This window comes from Elaeis guineensis, chromosome 16 (assembly GCF_000442705.2).
Source record: "Elaeis guineensis isolate ETL-2024a chromosome 16, EG11, whole genome shotgun sequence".
Classification (NCBI taxonomy): Eukaryota; Viridiplantae; Streptophyta; class Magnoliopsida; order Arecales; family Arecaceae; genus Elaeis; species Elaeis guineensis.
In genome coordinates, this window is record NC_026008.2 from 47,220,561 (window position 1) to 47,232,518 (window position 11,958).

At 41.2% G+C, this 11,958-nt stretch overlaps 1 protein-coding gene across 1 annotated transcript; it reads left to right on the forward strand.

Moving 5' to 3' along the window:
- The first annotated feature begins 6,193 nt into the window (after positions 1-6,193).
- On the forward strand, positions 6,194-11,610 carry LOC105033421 (E3 ubiquitin-protein ligase WAV3). Its single transcript, XM_010908220.4, has 2 exons — positions 6,194-6,708; positions 9,300-11,610. Exons 1-2 carry the CDS (start codon positions 6,475-6,477, stop codon positions 11,211-11,213), a joined length of 2,148 nt encoding a protein of 715 aa, XP_010906522.1. The 5' UTR covers positions 6,194-6,474; the 3' UTR covers positions 11,214-11,610.
- The last annotated feature ends 348 nt before the right edge of the window (positions 11,611-11,958 follow it).

Consider the following 11,958-nt stretch of genomic DNA (forward strand, 5'->3'; position numbering starts at 1 on the left):
CAGGATTTTTAGGGTGATTCATCATAAAAAGTATGAAGCAGGGTTTGCTTAAGCAACACAACCGCGACGCTTCTCTAATGCACGTGTTAGAATCGCTAGTATTTTTCTGTTTATTCATTGTGAATAATTTCAGTTACAAACTTAATTAGAAGGTACCACATTTTTCTTAATGCCTTTTGTGGAAAACGAAAAAAAGCAAAAAAAAAAGAAAAAAGAAAAAAAGAAAGGTCTCGTCTAGCACGGGAGAGGTCCAATCATTTGGTTAATTATGAACATAAAATATTATACTTTACCCAAAAAAACATAAAATATTATAACAATCGAGGATGACACCGAAGAGCTCCCTGGCTAGCTATGTTCCAAGGTGATCATATGCGCAACAGCATAAATTCATGCATGTCACTCTTGCCCTGCATTAGTCAACATTACTATTGATGAAACATATATTTTTTTTAAGGTCCAACCTCGAACAGTCTCTTCTACGTGAAAGGTGAATCTATGCTAAATCTGCTGCCAACAACTCAAAGATTTAGCTTGTATATCCACACACCAACCCCATTATTTAGAATAAAGCACAAATTTGATGCAAGAATTTTTTTTTTAATTTAACTTTAGGCTTGCATGTAGCATCAAAAGAAATATATTAATGCTCTAACTCCAAACTCGGTCAAACTTAATTATCAATAAAGCTACATGATGCATGTCGCCATATATGATGACTACTCTCTTTGGAATTTGTCAACACAAGATATTATCCTGCATTGCCATACCTATATAAGTATATAGATAATTTTGTCATTTAACTTAATAAAATAATAATATCTGACTGGATCTAGTTTAGTCACTTGCACCATGCGATCGTTGAGTGCAAATTTCAGAGGACGGCATTCCAACCATAATTTTCAAAACAAAAGCTCAAAAAATGTATATATATAAATAAATAAATAAATAAATAAATAAATAAATAAATATATATATATATATATATATAGTCATAAATTGTCCAACAATGCACAGACCAAATCTTTTTGAAAATTTTATTTGACTATGAAGAATCATCGATCATTTTTTTATGTAATTAATAAAAGAGTGGAAGTGTCCCGTCTTTTTCTCCATTAATATTCCCGAAAAAGAGACTTTGGAAAATCATTTTGACCGTTGAGGGAAAAAACAAAAAAAGATTGTCTCAGCTGTAGACGTTAAGGAATCCTAACCGAGTGATCACGCAATCGATGTGCTAGTATGTTTATAGTCTAACATCAGCGGGGAATCAAATAACTTTCAACCCATGCTGATGTTTATTTTTTAGATCGAAAAAACAGCGGCCTGCTGTCGATCATAAAAGCATATGTGTGGAATTCCATGCTGCATATATAACATCAAATGAGATGACATGGAATCTTTCTCTCTCCGTGTACGCATATGGCATGCTTATCCGTGGCGTTAGAGAAAAGGGTACTGGTGGTGGCGGTGGTGCCAGTTCTGCTGCCGGCCTTGCATTTTGTGTCTGTGGGATGATGGTGGACCCTTTCCATGCATGTTCCTTCTTGCATACATGCGCCCCTTGTGAACTTGTAACGCAGAAAACCACCAGATGAAGAGCTGATGACTGCAACATGCGACATCATGATGGTGGCCCACGTCAGGCAGCCATCACGTGACGGACGGACCCTATGTATGAAGTACGGACAAATAAATAATTTTGAGGACGCACCTGCGATGCCGTGAACCAGTTCCTGGCTCGATGATATATGCTAGCTTGGGTCCATCATGCATTATTTCCAAATTAAGGCTAGAACCATTTACGCAAACGTTTGATTTGCATTATACCATCCTTGCGCTGCAAGTACCAACAAAAAGTGAAAATATTAACATATTTCAAGCATGTCCAAAATCGAAGCAGCCAAATGATTTTGCTAAACCGGTCTGCGTAAGTGCAATGCATGGTTATGCAGCACATCTTAAATTTGATGCTATTGTACCTCCATCGCAATCCCTGACTTGTCTGCAGCAGGAACCCTACGGTTCTTGGAAGTTTCAGCCAGCTGCATTCATTCGTTTTATTTATTTATTTATTTATTTAAGCAGGAGAGAGGAAAGACTAAATGCATTTGTCGAATAATTAATTAATTACCATACGCACGCCTCCAACAAACTTTAGCCAATTTTATCCTATACAGATTCCCTTTGCCCATGCTCGACTGGTACGAAAGTATATAGACAAACTTCGGGAACCAAGGCTTGGTACTCAAATAATTTTCCTGTAAATGAAACCACCGGCCAAGCACCAATCTGAGCAGGCTTTAACATTGACAGGACAATAATTCATCCGAGTCCATGTTAGGTGGGCATTTCTAGTACTGCTAGAGTGTCCGGCGTGATCACCAGCGACGGAAAAGATTTGCCCAGCTTTTAAGTGGACTGCAAGGCCACGGATACGATTACGAATCACAATGGATCGAGTCTGGTCCTGCGCGCGAACTCCAATTATTGTCCTCGTGCCGCGAGCGTGGCGACGACAAACAACTCTCAGGGCATGGTTGGCCAACTCGCCACGGTTGGGTGACGTCGCGTTGACAATGGAAAGAATGCTGCTGCTGCTGCTGCTGCTGCATAAACACGGTCCCATCAGGTATCAAGGTTCCCCGGCTAATAATTCTAGTGCGAGGCACGTGACGCGGGGCTCGGGCAGATTAATCGAGCTCATCATCATATATAGAACCATATCCATCGCCCCCGCTAATTCTACCAAGAATCAGATCCCACATGCTTATTTTTATTTCTTTTTCTTTTATTTGTTCCTTCAATAAACTCTTCCTTATGCCTTTAAGCGGGAAAACGACGAGTCCTACCATTTTCCCTTTCCCGGACCCCGACATGGGCTTGTGGGTCATGTGATGCGGACCATCGAGCCGATCCTCAACAACACTTGCGAATCTCTTTTAAATGGATGCAATCCAATTAACCGAATCAACGGGCTAAGAGATGCCCTCTTCCAATCTTTGTCCGGGGAAACGCAGAAAGTCAAATGAACAGCATAATTTACTGGTCCTCTAAAATCCATGATCCATTGTCGATATGCCATGATCTTATCCGACCCTCGAGAAAACTAAAAATTTATTACGATAGAATAATAACAAGCATCGAACTTCACAATCATTATACATAATATTCTATTTGCTCTCCATCGGGGCTATATACAATACGAATGTCGCGTTGCTGTGAAATATGGAATGTCCTTAATTTAATACTGCCAGCTGGCTTCCAACTTCCTGTCCCCTTGAAACAGCACTGGTGGCTCGAGTATAAAAGTAAGATTTGGTGAGCCGAATAGGATGTAGTTAACACAAATACCATATAGAAGATTCCATGCGAATATTGCACGTATTTCCTCCGGGAAATTAAGGTTGAGTCCTACAGTGAATTTGGCAACACTTTCGCGAGCCCTACAGCAGCATCGTCGATAAACCATTCATATTTAACGACACCTCCATGATATTTTAGCATTCATGCTCAAGTATGAACGTTCACCGGCGGCGAAAGGAGAACATCCGCGTGATATGGTAACATAGGAAATGTTCTGCTGTCGTTTACCTTCAACACCTCGGTTGGATTCATGTACCTGATATTTACTGACACCAGATAAGAAACATGTAGGTTGTGATCAATTTATATCTGGCACTTATTACCAGCTGTTGGGATAAATACTCGGACATCCGATTTCGATAACAACCTGACAATATAACCCGATATTTGGCCAAGCATGTCTGGAGTTATTCTAGACAATACAGATGCTCATAATCCAGTCATCAACTCAGTGGCTGATCGATTATGTTATTCGGACGTTGGTCGAGTATTTACGGCCATTTGTGAAAAAATTGTAACCTTTGACTCCAAAAGATTAGGGTCGAAAAATGATTATTCGACGTGGGCATTAATTGATTATAATTACTAAATCATGAGCAAGAGTAATTATCCATTTACAACCTACTACAAATTTATAATTCTCATAAAACCAGCGGAAGTTAGCAGATAACTGCTACTTCACCCTATATAAAAGAAGGTAGGAGGGAGACTAGAGTGAGTTTTTTCTAAATATTTTTTCTTAGATCTTGCACTTGTGGTTCTATTTACTATTCCCTTACTCCAGCTAATTTTGACATTGGAGGATCTTCCACCAAACAATCTCCAACAAAAAGACTTACCTTGCAAATTCACTCTTCACAAGATGTACTTACTCGATTATTGCCTGACTATGTCACCACGGTTTAACACCAACACCACTTATGTGTGGGACCACTTAACTTCTAAATTCAACATAGACTAAAGCTAGGGTTTCAACAAGAAGATGATTTATTGTATAGTCGTATCCTCGAGATAAAAAAGCGATGAAATCTTGACTCCTTTGATTTCCCATGCTTCTTTCATATTTGTAAATTTTTTTTAAGTAAAAGAATTTTTTTTTACTTTTTTTTTGAGCTAAGTGAAGACAAATCTATCATATTTTATTAAGAATTATTGCGGACAAAGACTCATTACTCGACATGTGAGATATTACCTGCTTTGATCCATGAATCTCATGATTCTATTTTTTTGAATTTTAATCCAAAACATACCCCATGCGGAAAGCATGATCCCTTCTTATATAAGTCTGAGTCATCATTCACTCACAATCAATGTGAGATTAATGATATTCTTCCTCTTAAACTACAACAAGAATAATTTATATACAAGAAAGGATAAGGAATACACAAATTAAGATGAGCAAACGAAAAAAAAAAATTTCAATAAGGTTAAAGAATAAGATGATGTCACAAAAATCAAATCAAATTAGACAAGGAGTGGATAGAAGGTGGAAATTTCTCGCAACAGTCCATTCAGAATTATTCCTTGTTAATCTCCAACGCTAGATGATAATTACATCTCTATTCGCTTTCATTTCTCAACTTTTTCCCCTTATGTGTCGAATTTTCTTTGGCGTAAAATGTTGGCGGGATGGCTGCTTTCAACATCCAAATAAGCTTATAATACAAGTTTTCAACCTAATTGTGGACCATGCTTCCGTTCCAACCCCCATCATGTCCGGACAATTGAAAACTCTTGGCAAGTAATGGTTCCGTTTACTGATATACCCCTGTCTCAGATGAGGTGTGCCTCGCTCTGCCCCTCTCGCGTGATTGATCTCGCTGTCGGAAAAAAAAAAAAAAAAAGACGGGTGATTGTACCGGTCGATGCAGGTAATTAAGCGCCAAACTCAGGCGATATGTCGTGAATAATTTGCTCATTTCTAGTATTTCGATTTTTTAAAATTATAAAATCCCACGATCGAGATTCGAGTACAGTTTTATGGAGATTCGACGTGTCCACTGCCTGACCGGTAATTTCAGCATCCTGCCGTCTTATTCTAGGTAGAATACGGAGACCAGGCCATCCAGTTGTCGGCCTCCATAACATGCCACGTTTCAACAGCGACAAAGGACTGGGCAAGCGATATCGTCCACGTCATTTCGTACATCACCCAAGCAAAACATGGGTTCCATTACATGGATATCGTGTGGTGTCCGCTCGTCGGTGCTGTAAGAATGAATGCGATAGCGATATCAAAGGAAGCGCCGTTGGACGCTCTGATTCCCTCTCAGCTCTCAAAATGGCCGAAATCTCATGGTCCCTTCAAAAGTTTGATCACCCCTTTTCCAAGGATCGGAGTTGTATCTTCCGCCACAAAGAAGGATTCACCTTCCTTCGCGCGAATCACCGTTGGATCAACCAACGCACAGCCTCCAAGCGCTCCCAAACTCTCAATTATCCGGTTGCACAGCCCTCAAAGCGATCGGTGGATGATCCAATGGCGTGAACCAAAGTGAATCCTCCTTTCGCACGGAAGATACGACCCCGTCCCTCGTGTCAGCGCGGTCCTGCGAAGGGGCAGTCCTGTAATATTGAAGTGGCCTAGGAGTATTTCGGAAACGGAGTCGGGGTCGTACCTTTCGCGCGAAAGGAGGATTCACCGCAAATTCACCGTCGGATCATCCAATGGTCGATTTGCGATCCGTGCGGTCGGATGAATGACCAAGTTCGTAGCGCTTTACGAGCTGTGCGGTGGGTGATCCAACGGTGGACCGGGAATGCTAGATCGGGAATAAATGAGAACAAATTCCTATCTTTTCGAGTCCCAGCTCCACTTCCTCCTCCTCACAATTCCAAAAAGCTGCTCCCAACCAAGCTCCGAAAAGCATACCCTTTGCTTCTCTCTCTCGGGGCAATTGCGGCTCGTCAAAAAGGAGGAAAACCACTTCCGTCGGCTACCCTAGACCCGGCTCTTGGAAAAATACTTCCGTGTCTTCCGCCGATCGTGAAACCCTAGTTCCGATCTCTTAGAATCCTGTCGGAGTTTCAGAAATGAAGCAGGTCTAGTCCGTGTAAGACATATCCAAACCCCTGATCCGAAGCCTATCGATCTCGTTTCGGCGAAAAATGGGAAGCACATGGAGGAAAGCCAAGCTTGCCCTCGGGTTGAACCTCTGCGTCTATGTCCCGAAAGCCCTCGACGACGCCTCGCCGTCTGATGATCCCTCCGGGAGGTCCTCAAACGCCCCCGTGGTTTCTCCGCCGTCCGGGACCTCGGATTTCCGCGCCTTGATGCCCACCACTCCGACTCCGACTTCTTCCGGCCTCCGGCTTTCTAAATCCGGAAGCAGATCATTTAAGGTCTGGACTTTTTGACTCCGAACAGTAATTATCTCTTCTGAGATCATTATAGAATCGATCTATAATTTTTTTTTTGATGATATTTTTGTTCATTAATGGCTATTTATTTATTCTTTTGGAATCTTGCGATCTGGGGTTACCTCAGTCTGGTTGAACGACTACTATTTTTGGATGTCTTTTCTTGATGCTTCCGGTTCCGCTATTTTTATATGAGAATGGGGATATATGAGTAGGTGGTTTCTCTTTTGCTTTGATGCTCTTTTTTTTTTTTTTTTTTCTGTCTTCTCTTTTGGTGCTGTTCTATCAAATCATGGAATTGAGATGATGGCGTTTTATTGCTTGCTTTCTGCGATCCTTTTTCATTTTTCTCCTCTTTGTAGGCGATAAAGTTCACTAGACCATCTCCCTTTTAAGGCCCAGTTGCCGTTTTGCTTATCAGGCAAGGGTAGCTTCAGGTTGCCTTTTTCCTCATCCTCTGTCTTAGCCTGAATAGAAAAATAGCTTCCTCGGCTAGGAACAGAAGGCCACCTTGACTTGTGGGGCAGCATAGGTTAAGTGTTCATGATTACATAAAAAAGGAAACTTAGTAGAGTTTATTGATATCCTCATGTTTGGTATTTCTGTTGGTGAAACATAGTTTCTAAATAATTCCAAATTCCTGCTCCACCTGCTCTGTGTGGTGTTCATGTTCAGTTTAACAGATTTATTTTGAAGTACTAAAATAGGTAGCAGGATCACATATGAGGCTCGTAGTTGAAGCTGTGATGTGAGCGACTGTTATTTCAAAAATTTTCTGCATATTGAATTACTTTATTGATGAAACCTGTGAAGGTCTTAAGTTTGGCCAATAATTGGAACTACGTTGATATTCAGCTCTAATACTGTTCATTATCCTACTTTGATGGGTAGACCATGAAGCTGATGACATGAGTCTGTGTGTACATATCCTAAGGTGAGGATTTAAAAATTGTTATGAGATGCGGCATATACTGGCCTGTGGTGTACCACGAGGCAATCCATTGAATCAAAATGTGTGGGTTATTTGTGTACTCCAAGTTATCAGCTAGAATAACCAGAATGATAACCATTTAACCTTAATGGAACAGAACTTGTCATCCGAGAAAAGAAACATTTTTATTTGTTTTTATAGATGGATGAGGGTTCACCTTACTCAAATTGTATGCATCAGATATATTCATATCAGTTACCTGATAGCTATGGTTGCTTCTATGTTTTCTGCAATTTTCAGTTACTTGGTGAATTTGCAAGCAATTTGAGTGTCTAATTCTTTCTTCCCCCAATCTAACTGAAGTTGTCTGCCAAAAAAATTGGCATTCTACTATGTGGATGACCAGCAGTCGATTCAAGCTATTCTTATGATATTTATCAAGCCTTCAATGATGACTACGGAATGTACAGGATTTCAATCTGGAAGAGCACATCACTGAAAAACAGATGACTTTTCTATGTTGCCATAATATGTACAACCTTTGGTGTTTACAGTTACGAAATTAAGCTGGTTTCCTTTGCAACTTCTTGCAACCTTTTAACTTCATGGATTTGCTGACTGTATTATTATTATTTTTGTGTATGAATAAATTATAAAATATTATTGTCTTCCTCTTCTACTGAACTCTCCGAGTATTTCCATAGTATGCCTTATTAGAGAAATTAGGATGCAATCTTCCGAGTTTCATGATGAAATTTTAACTGTTCTTCATCACCACTCTCTCTCTCTCTCTCTCTGCTCTATTCCATTTCTTGCTGAGCTTTTTTTTTTTTTTTAAATTCTTACTCAAGTTCTTTATGTTGTGCAAGCCATAATTTTTTCATTTGGATGTTTCTAAATCCATCATTGCCTTTATTAATGTTATTGATTAGGTGTTTTTAATTCTCAAACCTCTTGTTGTTCATTTGACCTGTTGCAATAACTCTGAACACAATATTTATATATAAATTTCAAAATTTTTTCTTTCTTCAATTGATGGAACTCAAATGAATGGATTGAGGGCTTGCCACGGTGTTTTTCTTGTTTCTCATTATTGAACTGACTGCAATGGAATTAATGTTCTTGTTAGGAAGAGCATAGTTTCTTTAATGCTTAGTATTGGTTAGGAAACAGGTAGATGTTTGTTGGAGCTTGGATGACCTGTTAGCTGATCATCACCATTGTCATCTCAAGCCTAGCCCATCAGATTGGGCTGTTTCTTGAGTATTAACTCACTACATTCCTGAATAATTCTTTCTGTAAGGTGAATTAAGTGAAACACAATCATCAGAAATTTAGTTCTTTCTTTAATAATTTTTGTTTAACATGAACTGAGTGGAACAAAATCATCAGAAAACTTGTCTTGCTCAAGTTCTTGTTGACAATTATATTGCCACTGCTTCTGATAACTCCATTTGTCCATATGATTATTTTCTTGTTTTTTTTCTGTGTTTAAATATTCCTTGTTCTTGCTGACTGTTTATACCACGTGACCTTTGTAACTGCTCAATACTATTGCTATTGGTTAATGCTTTAATGTGAATGTGCTTTGAAATTTTAGTTTTTTTGAGTTTACTCTGTCTATTTTTTTTTAATTTTCCAGAAAACATGTGCCATATGTCTAGCTTCCATGAAACCAGGACATGGTCATGCTCTCTTCACTGCGGAATGCTCACATACCTTTCATTTCCATTGTATTACTGCAAATGTAAAACATGGCAACCATGTATGCCCAGTTTGTAGGGCCAAATGGAAGGAGATACCCTTTCGAGGTCCCCCATCCTCCGAGAGCCCTCATGGAAGAACCAGAGTTAATCCAATCAACTGGGCCCAAGATGATGGGTATGCGAGCATGCTGTGGCATCTTCCTCGGGTTGACTCTTTAAATAGGCCTCACCATGTAACACCCCTCTTGCACAGTTCGGAGCCTATAGTCTTCAATGATGATGAGTCTTTGGATTCCTCATCTGAAACACCTAAAGATGCCCAACATGGATGCATGAGCACAGTAGAGATCAAGACATATCCAGAATTCTCAGCCATTCAACAGTCAGTTTCTGAAGGAAACTTCACCATTCTAATCCATCTGAAGGCTCCATGTTCTCCCACAGTGCTGACCTGTGATGGAAATCCCAATGGGAACACTAATCTCTCGAAAACATCTCGAGCTCCTGTTGACCTTGTTACAGTGCTTGATGTCAGTGGCAGCATGGCAGGTACCAAGCTTGCATTGCTGAAGCGAGCTATGGGGTTTGTGATTCAAAACCTTGGGCCCTCTGACCGGCTTTCTGTCATTGCCTTCTCATCAACTGCTCGGCGACTCTTTCCCCTTCATCGTATGTCTGAATCTGGAAGGCAGCAGGCCTTGCAAGCTGTCAATTCACTGACATCCGGTGGTGGAACTAACATTGCTGAGGGCCTCAGGAAGGGCGCAAAACTGATCAAAGATCGTAAGGAGAAGAATCCTGTCTGCAGCATCATTTTGCTCTCCGATGGGCAAGACACATATAATGTCACCCTGACTTCTGGTGGTTCTCACCCAGCACAACCAGACTACCGGTCACTAGTTCCATCCTCCATTCGTGGTGGCATGGGTCGTCAAACACCTGTTCATGTATTTGGTTTTGGTGCTGACCATGACTCCGAGTCAATGCATTCAATTTCAGAGACCTCTGGTGGGACCTTCTCTTTCATTGAGTCTGAGGGTACAATCCAGGATGCATTTGCACAGTGCATTGGTGGGCTTCTGAGCGTGGTGGTGCAAGAGATGCATGTTGGTGTGAAGTGTGTGCATCCGGGTGTGCACCTTGGCCCCATAAAATCTGGTAGCTATGCCAATCAGGTCGCAGATGATGGTCAGAGTGGATCTATTGAGGTGGGGGACTTGTATGCGGATGAAGAGAGGGATTTTCTGGTGTCAGTCAATGTTCCACCAGCCTGTGAAGAAACCTCGTTGCTCAGAGTGAGCTGTGGATATAGAGATCCTGTGTCAAAAGAGACGGTGAATGTGGAAGGCTTGGAGGTGAAGATCTCAAGGCCATTGATTGTTGTGGAACAAACAATGTCCGTTGAGGTGGACCGTCAGAGGAACCGACTCCGGGCTGCGGAGGCCATGTCTGAAGCGAGGGCTGCTGCTGAGTGTGGTGACCTCTCAGAGGCTGTCGCCATACTTGAAGCATGCCGGAGAATGCTGTCAGAATCTCTGGCTGGGCGATTGGGGGATCAGTTGTGCCTGGCGCTGGATGTGGAGCTGAGGGAGATGCAAGAAAGGATGGCTAGCAGGCAAAGGTATGAAGCATCAGGGCGGGCATATGTGCTGTCTGGGCTTAGCTCACACTCATGGCAGAGGGCAACAACACGTGGGGACTCGAGAGATAGCAGCCTCTCGCAAGCCTATCAGACACCAACCATGGTTGACATGCTGCAGCGTTCCCAAACAATGAGTCCTGCATCTCGGCGTCCAAATCCACAGATGCGACATGCAAAATCATTCCCAGCACGGCCACAGCCTAGGTAATTTTACATCTTTTATGAGGAGAGGAATCATCCCAATATTTTTGTTTATGGCTGCAGGTTTTTTTTTCTCTTCGTGGTTTCGGGCAATAGGGAATGCGGGGGTATAGTGCAAAGGTAAAGAGAGGTGGATTTGGAGGGTTTTTACATTGGTGGTGGGATATTATTGTGATCTTGTAAATGAATAAGCTTGGGTGATGGAAACTGAAAAAGTGCGGGAAAGATTGGTGGTGGGATATATTGTTCTCTTGTAAAAGGTGAAGGGTATTAACCTTGGTGCTCTTCTTCTTCCTCTTGCTCTGGTTTTGGTGGTGTGCATAAGGGAAGAGAGCGTGTATAAGCTTGTGAATCTTGGTTGCATTGCTCTCTAGATATATGGGTTCTGCCCATTATGATTTAAATCTATAGGTCTTCTGTTTTTCCCTCCTCTTACATGACATCATTAACATGTCGTGCTGCTTTTTCTTTGCTTGGAGATGGGATAACATCTTTTTCCCCTCATTCGGTAATCAAATTATCCCACTGACAAAAAAATTGTGCGGTTGCACTGAGCCCAGCAGTCCGGTGGTTGGATTCTGGGGTGGGCAAGAGCATCCACACACTTGATCCACAGCAGAGAACATATTTTCTCAGAACGCAAAGGAAAAGAACCAATATAGAAAAATTCATCAAGCATGAGCTGCTTTCTGACTCTTCACAATGCAAATAGTCTCTGTCATCTTGATAAGTATAATTCTGCAGAGTTATCG

Coding starts and splice junctions, on each gene's coding strand:
- LOC105033421 (XM_010908220.4), top strand. CDS start 6,475: ATGGGAAGCACATGGAGGAAAGCCAAGCTTGCCCTCGGGTTGAACCTC. Junction 6,709..9,299: donor CCGGAAGCAGATCATTTAAG/GTCTGGACTTTT, acceptor TTAATTTTCCAG/AAAACATGTGCCATATGTCT.